Below are 21,587 nucleotides of genomic sequence, written 5' to 3'. Positions count from 1 at the left end.
ATCTGTAATAGCGCCTCTTGTTGATGACGAACTTGTCAACTGTGGCGCTTCTCTCTTTAGCTAACATGCTTCTCCTGTAAAGCCTGACCCCGAATAGGTAAGGAAGACTTTTGTGTAATTTAAAGCGGTGTTGCCTTTTTGGCGCAGTTAACACTAGATATTTGTTGAAGAATTTAGTCACGTTGCTATATTTATGTTGATATATTTATTCTCATTACCCCGACCTTCACAAGGCTTTAGTTGAAAATTCGTAAAGATACAACATGTCTGAATGAAGAATATTATTTAATGGCTCTACATTTTTCGGTGTGCTTATTACTCAAGTCTATAAAGCTTACGACCTGGTTGCATTTTCAGGACTAATAATTAATTGTAAAAACAGTGTGTTGTAAAGAAGCCTTGACATCCACTGGTTCACCACAAAGTTTTGTTTTGCTCACCTTATCTTGTGCATATACATTATGTTGAAGTGGAACCACTCTAGCGGAGAGATAGCAGGGTCATAATTGGTCTGCTGCATGGTGAGTGGTATTAAGCACTTGGCCAGGTGGTTTAAAGACTTATTTGCATCTGAAAATATTTTTTAAAACTCAATACATAACCGTGGATTCTTCCCCAAGTCCAAAACATGAGTTGGGTTAACTGGTTATTACAAAATTGCGATAATATGTCTGTGTGTGTGTGTGTGTGTGTGTGTGTGTGTGTGTGTGTGTGTGTGTGTGTGTGTGTGTGTGTAGGGGTGTACATGGTTGCTTGTCCTGTGATGGACTGGAGATAGATAGGCACCAGCCATCCTGCTTTTATCAATCTAAATAAACGACAACCACTTCTGTACATGTCTGCAGCTGTTTTTATTTGTTTATTTTGACTGGAAATATCTATGTCTTTATTCATTGTACATTTTTAACTTTCCATTCCTTTTGGATTTTTGCCTACAGGGTTTCAGTTTTGTAGTACCAATGGAGCCTGGAGGACTGATTTTGTAAATATTGTCCTCTTATAAAAATCTAATCAATAAAAGAAGCTAAAGATTGGCAAATCTTTAAAAGGAGCTTTTTAATCTATTTTTTTAATACTTAAAAATACAGATTAGACTTTGTAAGATCCAACAGTGTTCTTAATTTTAAGTTATTTGTAAATGTAAAAAAAAAAAAGGTCAAAATTCTGATTAGTTTTGTTATTTGAAAAAAACCAAAAAAACAATCCGTGCTTATATTTTGGACTTCCCAGGGGAGAAAAGGAATAACAGGATGTTCCTTTTATTAAAGCTCTCCTTTAGTACTTTTTTGACTTCTTTTCTCCACTCCCAGTGGAAAATTTGTTGCAGAGTGATGCAGAACATTATCAGATACTCTTCAGTGTTCCTTTCTAAAGCAAACAGTGAGGGCATGTGGGCTGACCAGCTGGCTCCCCGCTGCTGGATGAAGAAACAGGGGTGTGGCTGCAGCTGGTTGTGAAACCTGCAGGATACCAGACTACAGTGTCCCATTGAACACCTGGGCTTCACTTTGTTCGCTTGACTTATTTTGTAAAGAGATCTGTCACCTTCCCACATGTCTACCCATCAGCTCTGCCACTGTGTGGCGAATCGTGTCGGCTTGTTCGGACCCCCTCCTCCCCAGTTTCAGTTGCCTGTTGCAGATTTATTTCAGGAGTGGTGGTCCAAAGTTTAGCCTAAGTAGAAAGTTTCTTGAATTGACAGCAAAGACTAGACGCTGAGGAAACATCGGGATTGTATCTGGGATTTTGTAATAATAAGAAAAAAAATTAGTTTTGCTATGATTTTTATAATTTTATGATGTGAAAGCACACATAAATTTCACAAAAATGAAATGCTTATGGAGAACTGTACACATTTTAATCTGCATACTCGGCTTCAATTGAGAAAGAACTGAATTATTATACATGACGTGATTTTCTTTGTAATATTTGACTTTCAATTATTTACTGTTATGTTGGGGTTTTTTTTATTATTATTATTTGGCAGAGTATATAGGTGAAATTTACTGCAGTATCAGCTAAGTAAAGTTCTCTTTGGCTGAACTACTTCAGTGCAGAACTGATGGCATTTTCCTCTTCAGAGTTAAAAGCTGTGAATTCTCCCCAGACAAAAGAAGATGCCAGTCAGGGACTAGCGTACTACAAGCCCTATACATTCACTGACTTTGAAAGACAGGCTTTACTTTGTGCTTGTGTCTGTGTGGGCTTAACTATTGCAGAGATGGTCTTTGTTTGCATGTGCAGAAAGAGGGTCAGTGACAGAGTTCACAGTCAAGAGGCAAGCTGGAAGGTGGGCTATAATTCATCTATAGAAAAGCAGAGCATGGAGTCGAATTGTTGTGTTTCTGTTCAGGAATGCCCAAAATGACTGAGTGTAGGCTGAATGTAGGGATCATTATGTCTTCATAGTTTTGTCAGTGTAAGAAGAAGCTGCAGAATTGGAAATATATTGAAGCTGCTGCTTGTGCTGCTTTTTGCAGGATTATCTACAGTATCAAATCCCATTCTTCTCATTGAGAACATATAATTAACTATGCTTTAGGTTTTTTTTTAAATAATTTCAGACATTCAAAAGACTTTAAATTGTGAATTTTTTTGCTCCTCTTTGCTTTGTGTAAACTGGCTTATTTTCCCTTTTATAGATGGGCAAGTATATAGTTATAGAACTAGAGATGCACCAATCAGCTGACCAGTGATCAGAAATTAACTATTTTGCTTTGATGAGCTCTGATCCATGATCCTTTTTGTTATTTTATAGACTGATAATGGGAACTTTAATTATTTTCAGTCTATAAAAGCATCAACCAAAAGGTGATGCATCCAAGTGCATTTAAAATGTTGCCTAACGTTCATATATAAAAGTAGACTTAAGTAGACTTCATCATCATCATCATAATTAAAATCATCATTATTATTAAATGTTCACTGACCTTTTCAACAAAAATATGTGGCTAACTTTATTTGTAAAATAGTTTGTATTCTAACTACTTATTGACATGTTAATTCTCATTTTTATTCATCATGATTCTGTTATGTTGCAACCAAATTCCTGCTGCCAACATTATAGATTATGAACCTTTAGTTTCATATAACCATCTTTGAACCATATGAACTTGTAGAAATTGTAAGGAAATATATAATGCTTTTTGGTTTTGTCTTGGTATTTCAGTAAATGGCAATGAGATGTTTATTACAGCACAAAAAACAGATTTCCTCAATACAAAACAATCAACAAAATTCTCCAACTGTTTATCTATTTGGGTGGATTATGTTTTAGTGTTCTAGTTAAGTTATTCAGGTTTTCTTTTTTGATTACCATAGAATAAATTATGCATATAGCTGGAGTCATATTTTGCTGTGTATGAAGGCTTTGTCCACATCACCTGTTGCTAGGTACATTTTTTATCAATAGAATTTTAATCTTAGTCAGTTTCTTGCCTTACTTGAAGTAATTCAAAAAAGACCCCTATTTATACTAATACTCTCCATAGCTGTGCTTAATATTGCATCAAGTTATATATTTCTCGATTAGAGGAAGCACCCTTTATGCTGTTGGAAGTAGGAAGAAGATGTTGGCCTACCTCCTGCTGGCTAACATGAGCTATTACCTCATTTTAATAAATATGTTCATTGCAGCTGTCAAATGGTTTAAAATTATACATGACTTTTAAAATCTGTACATCACATTCATGTCTTTTTATCAAAACTTTTCATTTTTGGCTTGTTTACAGTCATGGTTTTGAATCACTTGAACCTGCTGCGACCCTTTCTGTGTCAGTCCCTGGTACGGCCTGCCAGGTCTCCACTCACAGTCACCTCATGGGTCGGTTTCAGACCACCGATTTGTCCTGGTACCTCCCTCCACCCTGCTCCTGCATGCATCAGGCTCTACGCCACCAAGAAAGCAAAAGGTCAGAGAAGAGAGTCGTGACACTGAAGCTCAGATTTGTGTAACATCTTCTCTTCCTTTGGCTCAGATGGAAGTTTGTTGATTAGATGTTATTTGTCTTTATATTTGAGTCTCATTTTCTCCTTTTTCTTCCTCTAAGCCAAGGCAAAGGGCCAGTCAGCTAAGGTGAATATTAATTCATCTTTGGTGGAAGACATCATCAGTCTGGATGAAGTGAAGGAGGACATGACCGCAGTCCTCAGTGCACTCAAAGACGAGTTCACGCGTAACCTCAGCATCCGAACCTCGTCAGGTAGTTGGCTTGTGTCTCTTGGACCTCCTCACACGTCCCCTGTTTGATTCACTCTCATTTTTCTCCAGGTGCAAGAGAAAACAGCTTACAATGAGATAAAGCATAATTTCTGCATGCACAGCCAATTTCAACATGTAACAATGTTTTGGAATTAGATTTTCTTTTTTAGGGTTTTTAGACTCATGTTTTAGTTTTCAAGTGTTTTCTATTTGAGATAAAACATTCTTAAATCAATCTTATTTAGTTTATTTTATTAGATTAAACTTGAAAAAGGTTGTTGGAATTAAAGTTTATGTAATATGTAACAAATAGACATGATCCTACACTCAGAAACTCCTCTGAAAGCAAAAGTTACTGCTGAGTCCACACTTGAACTTACTTAGGATATCAACAGATAAACTGTAAAATGGAATAAGTTTTGTTAAAAGTCATTCTGTACATCTACAAGACAAATCACTCTGAATCTTATTTTTATATATTACATACTTCCTTCTCAAAATTAGGTCTATGCAAATCAGCATAACGTTAAGAAAAATCACAGATTGAGTGACTCTATTTTAATCTATTCTGTTTTTGCGTAATGTTGTAGATTCATTGGACCCTATTGTTCGTTTTTGCTTTCAATTAGAAAGCAAAAACTGTGTTTCCATCTTCCTCACAAAGTCCCACAGGGCTTAATATGAGGAGATCCATGTGTGACATGAGTTTGACCTGGCTTTGACCTTTGTTTCCCAAACTACATCCGGGCCGTGACCCTTTGTTTCTGGGTTCTAACAAATTGGGGGAGTGGAGTGTGTAATAGAAGCTGCCATAGAAGGATACTGCAACAGAATCTGTCTTAAAACTGAAAATTACTTCCTTCTCGGTTGTGTTTTACATCAGGGATTCCAAACCCTTCCAAAGAAACTTTCACTATGTTTTGCACAGAGACCAAACAATAAGCTGTATATTAAACAAAAGCCTAAATGACAATTTGATTGTATCAAATCCTGATATTATGCACATATCTGTTTTTCCCCATGTATGTAATGACTTCAAATAATAGAAACATAGTCTAAACTTGTATCAAGCACATTTTAATGTGTTAATATGACATTTTAAATCTTTAGAATGATGTCAACAGTCTAATGCATAGCATTAAGACAGGAAATGAAAACATCTTGCTAGTAGAAACTAAGAAGAAGAAAACAAAGTCTCAGCGAAAGCGTACTGTTGAAACTTTGCAGGCAGATTTTTTTAACATCATTTGGGAAGAAATTTTGTCCGGTTTACAGATGTTTGCAAAGAGCCTACTAATAAAAAAAAAAAGTGTCTGCAATTCAGACATGCAAAACCTCAACTGTTTACAGCAGGGTGATTTATAAAAGGTTTTGGATAGTTAAAGGTAAAGATGATTTGCTGGAATTGATTGGTTTCAAGTTACTTTTATTTATAACTGTATATGTACATGTTGGATAATTCAGCTTGTGGAGCTACAGTATAAATTGAGCCTTGATTTGTATGATCGGTCTCCAGGCTTGCCTTATGCATTTTACCCCCTGATTTATCACTTGGTCGTTTAGAGTGAATCTCCTGTGTTGAGATCTTCTTTTCATTTATTACAATAGATTATTACAAGGACCTTTATACGAACTGCACAGTATAATAATCTTGAGGAGAAATACCACAGTATCACTACATTTACAAAAGACATTTAAATAAGTTGTTTAATTTGATCTAATGTATTCTATTTAAGACAGAGAAGTGTAAAAAGTAATAAACAAATACATTTATTATTATTTTGATCTATGGAGTCAAACAAAGGTTTTAAATAAACCCCTGATAAATTTATTTGTAGTTATCATGTAAACTTGCTTCTTGTGAAGAATATTATGGAGTAGCCCTGGGAGTAGAACATCCATATATTAGCTGCTTATGTAGAAGCTGCTTAAGAAACATGTCTACACTTCTCAGAAATATTTCACACAGTCTCACTCCTAAACCTCTACCAATTAGCTTTTCCAATTCCTCTCTTTACTGTCTCTGTTGTTTTATTCATCTATTTTAGATTAATCCCTTTGCTTTGTCATCCTTCCTGTCCTCTCCCTCTACCGGTCTGTCTGTCACTGCTTTCCTCTTGATTGTCCATCCCTCCCTCCTCTGTCCAGCTGCACAATAATCCAGGGAGGCAACATGACTTGGATCTGACAGGAGAGATGAGGAATTGAATGACGTCAGTTTTGTCTCATGCAACTGTATGCGGGTTTGTCATCTGGGTCTTATTAAAGCTACCAGTGGGAGACTCTGTGTGGATAGCATTGTATCTTTTGCTGTGTGTTGCTATGAATCCGTTCTTGTATGTACAGTATGTGTTTGTGCGTCAGATGTATAACAGGAAATCACACAGATAGATGCATAGAGCGTGGAGAGATCAGTGGCTTGTCCAGCATATTGAGCTGATTAAGTAAGGGTTTTACCGCTTGGAAACTAAATTTGTTTTTATGTAAACAAAGAGTGTATAGGTCATTCGTTTGGGGACTAAATCCTAAACGCATTGTTGTTGCAGGAGTCAGCAAGACTGGAAACTGAGTAACGAGGTTTTATCTCTCTACAAATCAAAATTTGATTACCTCTAAAACTAATTAATTCATTCATTCTTTTTCATTTTCTTTTATATGAAACACTGTTGTCCATGTCTGCTTTTATTTTGGATGGTATTAGCAAAGTTTTGTTTGGCTCCAAGTTTAAAAGAAAAATAGTCAAGCTGAGTTGTCCCTTCTCTAAAGCCGAAGCTTTCTTTCATTACTTTGTAATGTCTGAATAATTCATAGATCATATTTGAGCAGCAAGACAAACATTCATCTAAAATAAAAGAAAAAAAAAGAAAATGCATCTCAGTATTGAAGGAAAACATTGAAAGATCTTCAGAAAGCCTGCAATGTATAATTGGAAACTATTTTATAAGATTATTTTAAAAAGGGCTGCTTGGGAGCAAAGTATGACGAAATGACATTTGTAGTTCTAGCTAAGGCCTGTTTGTACATGTTTAAAAACCATGCTTCAATTTAAGCATGGACAAATATTAAAAGTTTTGTACACATGTTCTTGCATAAAAAAGACTGTAAACATTATCGTAACATTTAAAGGCCTTTTAAATTTATTTTTAAACACCTTTTATGGTGCAGCCAAATACAAAAAAAGTAGATTATCTCAAAAGTGTGGGAGATGTTTAAAAGAAAAAGACAAAGGTGACAAACTTTTCAGGTGGCTTGTGATTGAAGACTATTCAGTTATGCATTTATATTGTACTGCCTGCATGTTACAAGCCAAATTATCAATAAGTCATATGAAAACATGCTAGGCTAATGTCAGCCTAGCAATATCGGAACTGTTCTGCATGGAAAACAGTCAGCTGAAAGAAAATGTTATTTTTTTTAAGTCTTGAGTTGTTTGCTTAAAGTCAGATGTTTACAAACATGAGAGAGTCAAGCATTAACTCATGTTGGAACAAATTATCTGTCAACGATATACTAGTAATACTTATTAATTGCAGTATGCTATTTGACTTCACTTCAAGGCTACTGAATTGTCATGAGCATACCTGGAATTTAATTGATCAAAGCAACTATAAATACCCATGCTTAGATGACTGAATGGTATTCAAGATAAAACATAAAACTTTTTCAACTGGAAGATAGAAATCGGGTTTTGCTTTACCCCACTTTGACAAATTAAAATCTGTTTCATGCCAATTAATCCGCTAAGAGAGTATTCTGCACAAGTAAGATACTGATTGCTCATATTGTCTTATCAGAACCCCACTTTAAACAAATACTAAATTCAAGCACTTGTAAATATGTAGGTAGTCAACAGAGTAAATTCAGGTAAAAAAAAATTAGTGTTTGCCCTTTTACTTTAAACATCTGGTTAAACTGACATTTAAAATAAAACTAAGATGTTATATAATTGTGTTATTCATTCAATATACATTTGATCACATCTATTATTTTTAATACTCCTCGCTCATATTGACTCTCTGATTAGTGCGTCTCTTTTTCTGTCCTTGAAATCAAAAGACAAATTGATCCTATAGAGAAAATTACACCACTGGCTCACCTCCCTGTCACCCCACTTCTCCACACACAGCACCAGCACACCCCCCTGGGGGAAAAGAAGGGAGGAGATGATGTAAGGCAGAGGTGGAGGAGAAGGAAACAACTGCGTCTGAGGTTAGCCAGATGGAGGAGGGGGAAGGATGGATGGAGCAAGGAAGCAAAAAAAAAAAGGGATGAGAAGTGGGTGGAGCAGGAGTCAGCTTGTGTTGGCAAAACATTTGTTTCTGTCGCTGGTGACTGTTAAGGGGAGACAAAAGATCGTGGACATTTTTAACAGCTTGACAGTAGGCTTAATTTTTACATGTGTTATTTGTGGCTTCTGCTGTAGATTCCTTTGTCTTTCTGTTTGTTAGACTGAGCAACTGGATGATTGATTCTGTTTTCATTAATTCCAAATCTACAGAAACGCAGTCACATCAAGCCAGAACATATCACCACATTGATTAGAGGCCCAATAACAACAGGAGAACTTGACCTCAGTATATAATGCAAAACATACGAGTTTAAATACTTCACAAATTTGATAAGTCTTTTTTTTCACTGCCTAAAACAACGTTAAAAGAGAGTCCTTTGTGTGAAAATTCTGCCAAATATTGAAGAAATGCAGTTGCCACAGTGTAAGAGTGCATATCGTGTTCGTCACTGCAACCAATGCAACATGGAGGCAGATAAATAAAGAAATGAAACACCTCCCCTGGTCTGTATTTATTTAGGGGCTCTGGATCACATTGTGGTGACGACTCAAGATGGGAAGTTTCCTCTGAACCAGCTGGGTCAGATCTCCATGAAGTCCCCTCAAGTCATTATGGTCAACATGAGCAGCTTCCCTGAAGTAAGACGATCACACACACACCCACACGCCCCCACACACACGTCAATGTAGTTTCTTCCTACCTGTATCTGTTTGTCTCATTCCGGACAAGCGCTGAATAAATAAGCTTTGTACAAATAACCCAAAGCAGAGACAGATAGATGGTCTTCAGTGAAGGAAAAGTGAGCCAGACCAGAACTGGAACCCCACATCACTCTGTGTGTAAATGAAACCTGACCAGCCTCTTTCTGGGCCCCGAGTCTCAGATGCTAATTGATTGATCACTCAAGGACCCCTTTGTTCTGAAGGTGAAAGATAGCAAAGAAGGGTATGTGTGCACTGTAGTGGACTTATGTCTGCGTGTGAGTCGTCCCAGATAGGAAATGACCTCATTTTACCCCTGGGTAAGGAAGAAATGGATTATTTTTCTTTTTTCTTTTAAATGGCTCAATTTCTTTGTAGATTTTGTTTGAGGGGTCAGAGGTATCCAGACTCTTTGATGCTAGAATTTGCATTTGACCCAACATTATTAAATCATGTATGTGAGAGTTGGATTTCACAATGTTTTTTGTGTCTGCTCAGCTTCCTGATCAAGTTTAGTTTTATTTCGAGGTATAATTTTGCAACATGATGCAAAAGAAAATACTTGGCAGAAATGTCGAGATGCTTTATTGCTAAAATCATGTTGCTTTCATCACATAATTAAGGTTTACAACAGTAGATTCCTAATGGTAAAACATTTCTGGTAATGTCGCTGCATCGCCATTTCTGTAAAAAGTCTTGAACTAGATTCAACTTTTGATGCAGTGGTATAATCTTACACTTTAGCATATAAAAAGTATATCAGTTAATTTATTCAGTAGGGAGAAAATATCACCTTATTTAATGAGCTTGTTGAGCTCATTAAATTAATATGAAGTTACTGTAATTTGAATGTTTTTATTTATACTTTGCAACGTCTAGGAATATTTACTTAGTAGTCAATGACTTCCTGTTTTCCTAGGGCAGTGGTTCCCAAAGTGTGTGCCATTGCAGGGGGGCGTGGGAAGCGGTATGGATAAATGAAAGAAAAAAATATAAATAATAAATAAATAAATAAATAAAACAGTTACACAAAAGTGTTTCACTGTAAAGATGGTTTGTAGTGTGTTTTGTTGCAATCTGAAGTGTGAAATAAACTTCAGTGGAGTTTGAAAACAAAACATGTGTATAGGTTTATGTCTGGTTGAACGATGTGTGTGCCCAGTTGATTTTTTTTTTTTTTCTTTCTTTGTTGGGGGGGATTTTATTGCAATCCATAGGGGGGCCCAGAAAATCTTTGGGAACCACTGCCCTTGGGTAATATGAAGTTACCACTGCCCTCTGGTAACACCCAGGCCACTTTCTGTTAACTGCTGTTCAAAATGAAAAAAAACAAGAGAGCATAACGTTTAAATAAGGCAAGAGTCAGGATATGGTGACAAGACAAAAACAAGCATTAGTATCCTGAAGGCACCATTAAACATTTTACACATGCAGATTAATTGTTCACATCTGATACCAGGGAAAAGGCTTATTTCCTGTCCTACCATCACAAATGTAAACATGCAAACGAAATCTACAGTACAGACCAAACGTTTGGACACACCTTCTCATTGAATTCAATGAGAAGGTGTGTCCAAACATTTGGTCTGTACTGTATGCCGTGGAGGTCATCAGAACCTTATTTTTTATTTGCTTTGCAATAAAATGTGAGGTTCCAGTGTGAAAAGGTAAAAAGAAACACAATTCCTTTTAGTAGCAAGTATAAAATAGATGCTAAGATCAGATGAAGAACTCCATAAGTATCAACAAAATGTTTAACTATCTCTATATAAATATTAATGTCATTATATTTTAACAAATGCTTAATATGTTAATGCTTTACCTTTGCAGTATGTGAAATAGCATTATATTTTGCAATCAGAAGACTGAATAAATGGAAATTAGCATTTTGACCAATTCCGGTGTATTTACAGCAATATTTTATGTTTATCTATATTCATTTTCCCTTTAAAAAAATCTATCCAGTTCAACTTTCTAAAGGCCTCAACAGTCCAGACTGTTGCTTTTCTGCATGTAAACCTTTCCTTGTTACTTTACAGATATGGTTCCAAAAGCATCTATTAGCTTAAGCAGATGTGATAAACGTGGGTGATTTCTAAAAGGGCAGGTTGTCGAGTAATAACAGTTTTTCACCTTGTCTAATGTTATCCGGTCATCAAGGAGCTGTGACTTACCTGGCTTTGTTTCCAGGTGGATCGGCAGCATAAAAACATCAAAGTTTTTATCAAAATTTCAATCTAAGATACAGTTCTAAAGCTGAATCAGGTTAAATATTTCCCCAGAGAGTGTTTTTTTTTAATTTATTTATTTTTTCCATCTTTTATTAACCACAGACCACACATGCTCAGACAGACACACTCTGTTTCTCTCACATGCCACTCTGTCAGGACCAGTGTTACCCAAGTTCTGCACAGAGGTGAGTCTTCAATCGCAAGACCTAATAGGCTTATAATGACACCTATCCATTACCTGCCACTGAAGAGTCTCTGCCATTGTTTTTATTCATTCATTAAGAACATTCAACAAAAGTGGACAGTGCAGCCAACATATGTAAATGTGGGAGCAGTTTACTATGTGTGTGGGCATGAATGCCATGTTTAGGCATTTTAATATTGTCCCTTTTAAAGGTACACACAGCCTCTCGATCACATTCCTCTCTGCTCTCCTGCTTTCTTTGAACTGGGCTGGAAGCGTTTGATGCAAAACTTCACTGTAATTTCTCTTCCTCTCCAACACATTAACCAGAACCTGCCCAGCACTTTTTTTTTATTTTTCAGAGGAATTGAACTCTTGCTCATCTGAGAGAGGAAACTGTGATGAATTCGATCCTGAGAACAATCAAACATAGGTATGGGATAAATCTATCACCCTGCTCTCAGAAAGCAACTGGAGGCCTGCTTTCCGGATGACTTTAACAAAGGAAAAGAAACCTCATGAATTTTTTTAATACTCACAAATAAATTCCTTTAATCTTGTTGCCATTTCTTTGCCCGCAGTGGGAAAAGTCCAGAAGGAGCCGTCAAAGAAAAGAGTGGAATAGAAAGGTGGAGGGGCGGACAGGAGGAAATTGAATGGCTTAAATTTCTGTGTATAACACTTTTGCATACTTTCAAAAGATCAGTTAAGGGAATTATTATGCAGCTGAAAAATTAACTTCCTTCCTCTTGTGCATATATACCATTACTGTAGCTCTCCAGTGTAGTTCAGTAATCTAGAGAGTGAAAGATTGTGTTGGATATTGGTGATACTTTATATTCTCCTGTTGGTGTATGTCAAGCTTAGATTTTTTTTGGTACCAGTTAAAAAAAAATGCATGATAGTAGATACGTTCTTAGTGGGGTTAGAGGTTTCTGTAACAATAATTTGTTGTTGTGCAAAAAAGATGACTGCTATAAAAACTTTTATGTTTTCTTTACTATATATTTAATATAACTGATTAGATTTTCAACATGAACACCAACAATTATAGAGCCATGAAAAGTCACTTCTGCTTTTTCAGTTTTTGTCACACTTCAAGTTGTGACAAATCCTCTGTGGCCACAATAACAAACAAACATTTGCATTAATTGTAAATTAGTCCTTTTTATCACTTTGGAAGAATTTTGGCAAACTTGTCTTGACAAAACTGTTGAACCTGAGTTCATGTCTCTAGCTCACAGGTGTCAAACTCCAGTCCTCGAGGGCCGCTGTCCTACAGCTTTTAGATGTGCCACAGGTACAAAACACTGGAATGAAATGGCTTAATTACCTCCTCCTTGTGTAGATCAGTTCTCCCAGCCTTGCTAATGACCTAATTATTCTATTCAGGTGTGGTGCAGCAGAGGCACATCTAAAAGTTGGAGGACACCGGCCCTTGAGGACTGGAGTTTGACACCCCTGCGTCTAGCTACACACAGAACTGATTACTGCCTCACCTGTTCTAAATCAAGACATCGTTTAAATAGGACCTGACTCACAAAATGAAGAACATCAAAACATCCTCAAGAACTAGACATCATGCTGAGTTTTAAAAAAAAAAAATCAGAAACAAATGAGAAAGAAAATTAGATTTATTAGTCTGGAAAGCCATTTTTTAAATGTAGGGACTCCAGTGAACCAAATTGCAACCCGTTATCAACAAAACATGGCGAAGACATGGAACAGCGGTGAAGCTTCCCAGGATCAGCCAGCTGACCAAAGTCACTGCAAGAACAACTCATTCAATAGTTCACAGAAAACCCCACAACAAGTTCAGAGGTCATGTCTCCACCATAATAACAAGATTAGGCAAAAAAGGTCTGCATGGCAGAGCTTTAAGACAAAAAACACTGCTGAACAAAAAGAAGGGTAAAGCTCATCTCAGTTTTTTTCAGAACATTTCTTGATGATCCCCAAGACTTTCAGGAAGACTTTCTATGGACAGATGAGACAAAAGTTGAACTCTTTGGATGGTGTGTGTCTCATTACATGTGGCATAAAAATAACACCGCATTTCAGAAAAAGAACATGCTTCCGACATTAAAATAGGGTGGTGGCAGTGTGATAATCTGGGGCTGTTTTGCTGCTCCAGAACCTGGAAGACTTGCTGTGATAAATGGACGCATAAATTCTGCTGTCGACCAAGACGTCCAGAAGGAGAATATCCACCCACCTGTTCAGAACGTCAAGCTGAAACAAACTTTGGTTTGGACAGTGACCCAAAACACACCAGCAAGTCCACCTCTGGCTGAAAAAAAAATTAAAACAAAATGAAGACTTTGGAGTGAGAATCCTAAATCCTATTGAGATGATGCGGGACGATCTTAAAAAGGCCGCTCCCCTCCAATGTGGCCGAATTACAACAATTCTGCAAAGACAAGTGGATCACAATTCCTCCACAGTTGGAAAAGATGCATTAATAGTTGTCACAAACACTTGATTGCAGTTGATGCTGCTGCTAAGGGTGGCACAACCAATTATTAGGTTTAATACCTAATAAGTTTTTCAGAAATTGCCGTGTAGGTTTGCTTTATTTTCTCCCTTAATAATGAACACCTTCATTTAAAAACTGCTTTTTGTGTTTACTTGTGTTGTCTTTGACTAATATTTAATTGGTTTGTTCTGAAACATTGAAGTGTGACAGTCAAAGAAACTGGAAATATGGAAGATAAACATTTTTCACACCAGACAATTAAGGCAAACCTTTTTTGAATATTGAGATATTTGATTAAATCAGTTGGCCTTCATATATTATTTAGTGCAAACAGGTGTTAAATAAATCAAATCTGATATGAATGAATTATATGTATAGAATTCATTCTCACAATAAAAACATTGTTTCTTTGGAAAAGCAACCAGATAAAACTATAAATAAAGAAATCTAAATGTCTGTAAACTGAATTAAAAATCATTCATTGGAAAAGGTTTTATTATAACATGACCTTCTTTCTGTTGCATTGCAATGTCACTATATGTTATATAACAATTGTAAATAACTATTTGGATGTAATATTTAGTGCCATGCATACTATGGTTGACAGTAATATATTTAGCCACTCAGATGGAATTTTAGTGTTTTTTATGTGCGTACCTGATCAAGATCTTAGAAATCAAGGTTTTAATTTGTTGGAAGGGTGTTGGGATGATGGAAAAGAGGAAGAATGTTGAAAAAAGTATGGGTCAATTGCAATCAATATCACAGGTATAATATTCAAGAACTATATTGCAATTGGATGCTTTCCCAATACCATTAAACAGTAAATATAGCCCATATAAACCTGTGTAACATCTGTTTGAGAATCTGCTAAGGAATCAGCTTGGAAGGGGTTAGAGAAGAATTTTAAAATGAAACATTTGTGTTTTTTAAATATGGCTCTACTAATCATCCTTACTTCCATCTTTCTGAACAATATTTATTGAATTCAAATGAGCTGAACACATGTTAGTGTTCATGTATCAAATGCGAGTGCAGGCAGACTCTCCTGTGAGGTTGTCAAAGGTCAACTCTGTGCCCCTGCAACCTCTCAGGCCCGTCCCATGAGACCCGGCGCTGACAGTGGCCCAAGGCACTTCCACGCTACATGGGATTCCCCTGGCACACACACTTACACACACACATACACTCACTACCCTAATGATTGCCAGCTGGAACGCAGTCACTACCTGTAGCCGTGGCTCTGCTTTTCCTTTCACACCGGTGCTGAAGTTGTATTTCTGTGTGTGTGTGTGTGTGTGTGTGTGTGTGTGTGTGTGTGTGTGTGTGTGTGTTGGTGTGTGTGTGTGTGTGTGTGTGTGTGTTTCTGCCTCCCGCCCCAGGCTACAGCGGCGGCCACCCGCGCCCTGAGAGAGAGCAGCATGAACTTAAACCCAGAGGCGGACGGGACGATCATCAAGGTGCCCGTTCCCAAGTGAGTCCCCCTTCTGACACATAAATATGCCAGAGGCCAGAAAGCCTTTCCTCCGCTTTACCACTTTTCCTTCTTTTCCATCTTCTCTTCACTTTTGTTTTTCCTCTGTCATTTTTCTGTTTTTTTTCCCCTTCCTCTCTTGTTTTTAACACAAACTTCTGTCTGTTCTTCCCATGAAACATCATCCACCATGCAAATATCGCAGCCAAATCTCACACATAATTTCTCACGGTTTTTGTTTCACTTCATTAATAAAAAAATCCACAATCTTAGCTGTAGCTGACAGGTTTATTGACTTTTCAGAAGGAGTTTTAGACAGCCTCAGTGTGTTGGCATGATTGTCAGGTCACTCTCTCTATTTCTACTCTTGCTAAATATCTCGCACCCTTTCTATTTTTTCCCCTGCCAAATCAAACAACCTCACACAAAACAATCCGTCACTCACTCAACAAGCCGCTTTCTGTGTGTAAAGACTACGGGTTTTTGCATATACACAGTGTGCATGTGAGTCTGCACGCCTCCTGTGTTTATGTGCATGTGTGGTGGTGTGCACGTGGAGCAGCAGGTGTTAGTCTGGCAGAGGAGGGACACAAGAGTCGGGTCTGCTTTTCCCTCTGCAATCAGTCTCGGCACGCTCCGAGCCTCCATTTGCATTTCCAAAGAAAGGCGCTTCTTGATTGGCCCTGGAATCGTTAATTAGGCCGCATTGTTTGCAGTAAATAGACGCGGCACTCGGATTGTTTGCAAATTGTTCCCGCAGCAAAAACAAGACGAAAAAGCCAATTAAGGGCAAGAAAAGCATAGTGTAACGGGAAGCTGGTCTTTTCTGACTGACAAATGCAAAGTAGATGCAAACTTGTTGGGAGGATTTTTTTTTTCTTGTCTCCAACTCAGCTTTATGTCCTCGAAGTGATTGTAGTTCAAAGCTGTGAGTCAGAACTACAAGGTTTATGTTTAAGGCTAACAAGCACTAAGTATATCCATTTGCCTGAGTGAGGATATCATTTTGTGCATTTACATTCACGATCTTTTTTTAAGCTCATCCATGCTACAATCAGATAAAGTTGTAACTATGTAGGATGCAAAGAACGGCAAAAGTATTTTTTACGACGACCCTTCACTAGTTTTAAGTTTTCTTTTGGACTTTACACTTATTTTGCAGTTAGCAGTTTCACTTTTTTTTTTTAGATGTTTCAGAAATAAAGTTTTCTTTACCTCAAGTGATTAGCCTTGATTGTCAGTAAGATACAAGGCAATGTAGGAAAAATCATGTTTTAAATCTGCTCTTTAGCTACTTTATTAGACGTTCGTCACAAAGATAGTTACAATTTTTTTCATCTGAATGTTTTATAACAACTAAATTTCAGACGTAGAATATATGAATTTAGTTATTACATAACTTTGAGATCATGTGTGGAATTCTTTCTCCTGTTAAAAACATATATATTTTTTATTAACACCATATTTTGTTTGATTATGATTTTGGACTGGCTTGCTGACAGCAGCACAAGAAAAAGTTGCGTTGCACAAACCTACACAAACATAGCACAAACGTTTGAAGCCAGTTTTGTTTAATTTGAAGAAGGTCAGGGGAAGGGGCAACTTCACTCAGGTTAGCACAATACAAAACTAAACAGTTTGGGATCTCAGAATAATATGAGCAGCTCACAGTGACCAGCAAAAGCACCTACATTTTGGATTTTGTGTCCAAGATTATTTCTAACTGTACCCTCTGTGATATGTGTACAGAGAGCTGCAGCAGGTCAACCTTATTGCACAGGAAGTCCCACTGAACAGTGCAACGAAACTGTACATAAAACCCTCTCACCTGCATTTTCTCAGGATGCTGATTAATTGACTGTCCTAATCACATAAGCTTATCCACAACAAATCTGAAACTGATGGTGGAGTTGCAGAAACCTCTTATTTTTATTGAGCTGTGAATTTGTTGTGATTAGGCAACCTTTGAACTGTTTCAGAGATCTCCCTACTCCAGCGGGAATCCTTGTCATCAAACTGTTTTTTTGCCAATGTTTTCCCTCCTTTTAACGGCAGGGTGACACGGGAACACAGAGAAAACCTTGCCAAGTTGGCCAAACAATTCAGCAACAAGGCTAAAGACTCTCTGAGGAGAGTGCGCTCCAATTCTGTCAACCAGGTGAAAAAAGCAAAAGAGGGTCACTCTGAAGACACAATACGACTCGTAGAAAAACAGGTACAAACCCTACAAGGCACTTTACAGCTAAAAGAGAGAAAAAAAATACTTTTAACTTCCTATAAATTCTTTTTTTTCATAGATTCAACAGATGGCAGACAACATTGCTGTGGAAATTGACAAACAACTTGCAGCCAAGACCAAAGAGCTTTTAGGATAACCGTAAGAAAAGAAAACCAATAAGTCTCCAGTTACATATTTCAGCATCGATAAGAAGAACTTGAACCTGTTGGTAACAGAGACTGGATCATGATGGAGACCTCGCTTCTGAATCATCCACAGACGCACATTTTGGTCTGCTGAATCTTTTCTTCTTGACCACACTGTTGGATACCCATCATTGCTGTGCGATATCTGCGTCCAGCTGCATAAAGGCGTAAACAGAAACTGGCACAGAAACGGCAACAACGACGACAGACTGCCTGTCACCTCCCTCCTCTTCCTTGTTACTCTCCCCATCTTCAAACAAACATCCAACAGGGGACGAATGGCCTTTTAATGGGATTTGTGGGCCTCCTCCTAATCAAACTCCTTGCCACAGGGGCTGCCTGTTTATACAAACCAAGCGCACCCATCCGAATGTAAACTGCGTCTTACCCTTGGTGGCAAGAGCAAGACGCAGTTTGTTCTCGAAACTTAGGCAGATACCATTAGCGTGTTGCCAAACATTTGTTTCGCATTGATTTTCAGTTTGGTATAAATGCACATCAGGAGGGAGGAAAAAAAGAGCCTTTAATTTCTGTCCATGTCTAGGATTGATAACATGGCTACTCTATTTTAAACACAATAAAGTCAGGAAAGACACATTATTGATGGACCCCATTAAAGAAACACTGCTTTGAAGCATGTGCGTCATCTTGTTCTCTCTTGTTTTCTTTTCATTTGCTTTACTTTTTGGTTTAAAGCCGGCCCCTTGCTCCATTAGCTGGAGTGATAATGGACTTTTCCTGTGCAGGGACCTTCTGGGGGCCCCGGCTGCTGGCACCGTGGTCGTCCATTAGGAAAAGAGGCTTTTAATGTTCTACACTTGGCCTCCTTTGTCTTTAAATAGCTTCACTTTTCAAACTTGCAGCTGAGAATAGCTGGTTTGCAGGAGCTGTTGAAACCAAGTCAATAACAGGAATAGTTGGAATGGGGAAAAAAAACACACACACTCACATTGTGTCCGGCTCTGCTTTCATCTGCCCGCTGTTTATACCAGCTGGAGGCTTTCTGTGCCATTATGTGGCTGGTGTCATCATCTTTATCATGATTTCTTTTTCTCCTTCCGCTACTGGTCACAGGCAGCCCGCAAGTCAGACAGTCTTTATTTTCAGTCTGCCCACACTTGATCGCACAGCCACACAGTCATTTGATGACTGCAGCTGCTAATTAAATTTTTATTACAATGCATTCTCACTTCTTCAAATTGGATTTAGGAATAGGGGAGCATTGCAGGTTTCACTGGGGGTCCTACTGTGCGTGGTTTTAATGCCCAGAGTCCTCTGTCTGTGGCTGCTCTTTAATGGTCCAAACAGTCCAGAGTCACTGGATAAACAAGAGTTTAGCAGAGGAGTGGACAGGCTGGGACAGAGGAGGGCGGGGTGGAAATGTCAGGTTTTTGTGGTGATTCTTGGTCCATATGTCAGCAATTTGAGGGCATTGTGTACCTTGGCCTAAAACAGAGGCTTCATGATCGATGGAGGGGAGAAAATTCTCCCAAAGTCCCTGGCGCACAACACAGGCAAAGCACAAGGAAATTGCTTTCAGCTGATAGCTTCATTTCGGTTGACATTTATCAACTGAATTACCCCTGTTCCTTTTCGAATGTTTACTACTACCAGCAGCGCTGCCTTTTTGACGTACATGTCTGCGAGCGTCCGCCGTTAGCGTGTGAGACCGCGCTTGTTTGCCAACAAGAAAGCGGTAGAGGTTTGTCTCTGTGGAAATTTGGCTGTATCCTTTGGCGACGCCTCAAAAAAATATACAAGGCCAAATTAGTTCAGTAAACGTTTAATTTGATAGGGCAGGCCTTTATTCACAGCCGGCGCAAAGTGCAAACATGCTGTTTGTAAAAGTTGTTTTCGTTCTTTTTGCAACAAGGGTCAAAGTTTGAATCCTAAATATTAGAAAGGTCACATTCAGTAGCACTTCCTGTAAAAATGCATAAAACTTAAGATGAATTCATTCTCTACTGCAGTGTAGCGTACTCACACAGTAAAAAAAAAAAAAGGAAAAACAAAACTTCTGATTTGAGTATATTTATTCAGCAGGGGAAAATCCTACATTAGGTAATAATTGCTATTTAACAAATTTACCAGTGGCACAATTACTGGTTCTTCTTCTGTTAATAGTCTGCTCAACCCCCTTTATGGACAACACTCCTAACATTTCACAATGTTGTTGCCTACATGCTTGGCACTTGGTATGGCATGGAAAAGGTTTGTCTTACTGTTTGGTAAAAACAAAAAACATTTATTTTAAATCATCATATTTTTGAGATCCATTAATGTTAAATTCTCTATTTTCCTGGCAGAAACCATCAGCCTTTTAAAATCTGATTGTGTGTCAGAGTTAATTGTTTCGTGCACTCTTTAAAGGTCACATTGTTATTGGAAGAAAAGAGTCCCACAGCATCAAAGATCCTCTACTATACTTAAGAGTAGAAATGAAGGGTTTTTTTCCCCTAAAAATCTGCCAATTGTTTCACTCCATAATCATATGGAGTTTGATTTTGTCTCAAATATTAATTTTCACCGTGCTAATCCAGAGATATCACTCTTTGCTGCAGCTGAGAGGTTGTTTTTTTTCTCAACTTCTATTTTCCCCCCACTGATTTAATGTAGTGAAATTAAAGGCTGGATTTTACTACAACTTTCCCTGTGTTGTTTTGCCAAAAGAGTGTTGTACAGCAGGGGAACCAATGATTGTGCCACTGTTGAGTCTGTTAAAAAGCAATTATTTCATTATGTGGTATTTCTTTCCTACTCAATAAATGTACTGAAATTAAAGGTCACATTGTTCCTCATTTGTCTGTTTGAGAATATGTTGCTGCAATACAAGACGGATTTATGTTAAGGCTTTGTACGCGTCTTTACCTGGATTGCTTTTAAATGTGGTCAGCAGTGTATCTACTGATTAAAGAGCACATTCCTATAAACGCCCAGGCAAGCAATGTCTTTTTTTTTTGTCTCTAAGTCAAGTATACATTTTGACAGGCCAATAGAAACCTGAGTCTGTAGCATCAGAGAACTCCTCTACAAAACCTTTTCATGATCTGTCTGCTAAAATACATAATTTGGCTTAGTGAGAAAGATGAGTAACATGTTGGTTAGAAGAAATACTAGGATCTGCAAGCACCAGAAGAGAATTTGGGCTTAGTTGTGAATATTTTCTAAATACTGACGTTTTTAACAACTACACTCTTTAATGAATGACAAGAGCCTGACATGGTGAACAAACCGAATGGACTAACTCGTTTTGTCACGTTTGACCGAGGGCAGACGGAATGCAACGATGATTAACAACCCCATCTTGAGGCGCAAAATGGTATTACACCTGTGTCCATTCTGGCGCTCACTGCTAAGCAATGTTGAATGTTATTCCCTCAAAGATGGATGTTCACAGAAGATTAAAAGTTTGATATTATAGCAACCGAAGAGTTGAGACACTGAACTGTCTTAAAGTTTTCAAGAACACAATAAGCTTCTGCTGCTACAGATTTTGTCCAGGATGTGTCCTTTCTTGCATTTTTTTTTGTTTTAGGTGTATCCATGGTTTAACTCGACTGATTCACCATCCCAGGTTTCTACCTAAATTAAGGAAAAGTTCAACATT

At 37.7% G+C, this 21,587-nt stretch overlaps 1 protein-coding gene across 1 annotated transcript; it reads left to right on the top strand.

The window, feature by feature from the left end:
• The first annotated feature begins 13 nt into the window (after nt 1-13).
• Nucleotides 14-19,999, top strand: mrrf (mitochondrial ribosome recycling factor). The gene is made up of 7 exons (XM_005810011.3): nt 14-97; nt 3,732-3,911; nt 4,050-4,202; nt 9,010-9,128; nt 15,465-15,556; nt 17,612-17,771; nt 17,854-19,999. Exons 2-7 carry the CDS (start codon nt 3,734-3,736, stop codon nt 17,929-17,931), a joined length of 780 nt encoding a protein of 259 aa, XP_005810068.1. The 5' UTR covers nt 14-97; nt 3,732-3,733; the 3' UTR covers nt 17,932-19,999.
• The last annotated feature ends 1,588 nt before the right edge of the window (nt 20,000-21,587 follow it).

Source organism: Xiphophorus maculatus, chromosome 8, assembly GCF_002775205.1.
Source record: "Xiphophorus maculatus strain JP 163 A chromosome 8, X_maculatus-5.0-male, whole genome shotgun sequence".
Lineage (NCBI taxonomy): Eukaryota > Metazoa > Chordata > Actinopteri > Cyprinodontiformes > Poeciliidae > Xiphophorus > Xiphophorus maculatus.
Note: the sequence above shows the minus strand (reverse complement) of the source record. Positions and strands in the feature narration are given on the sequence as shown.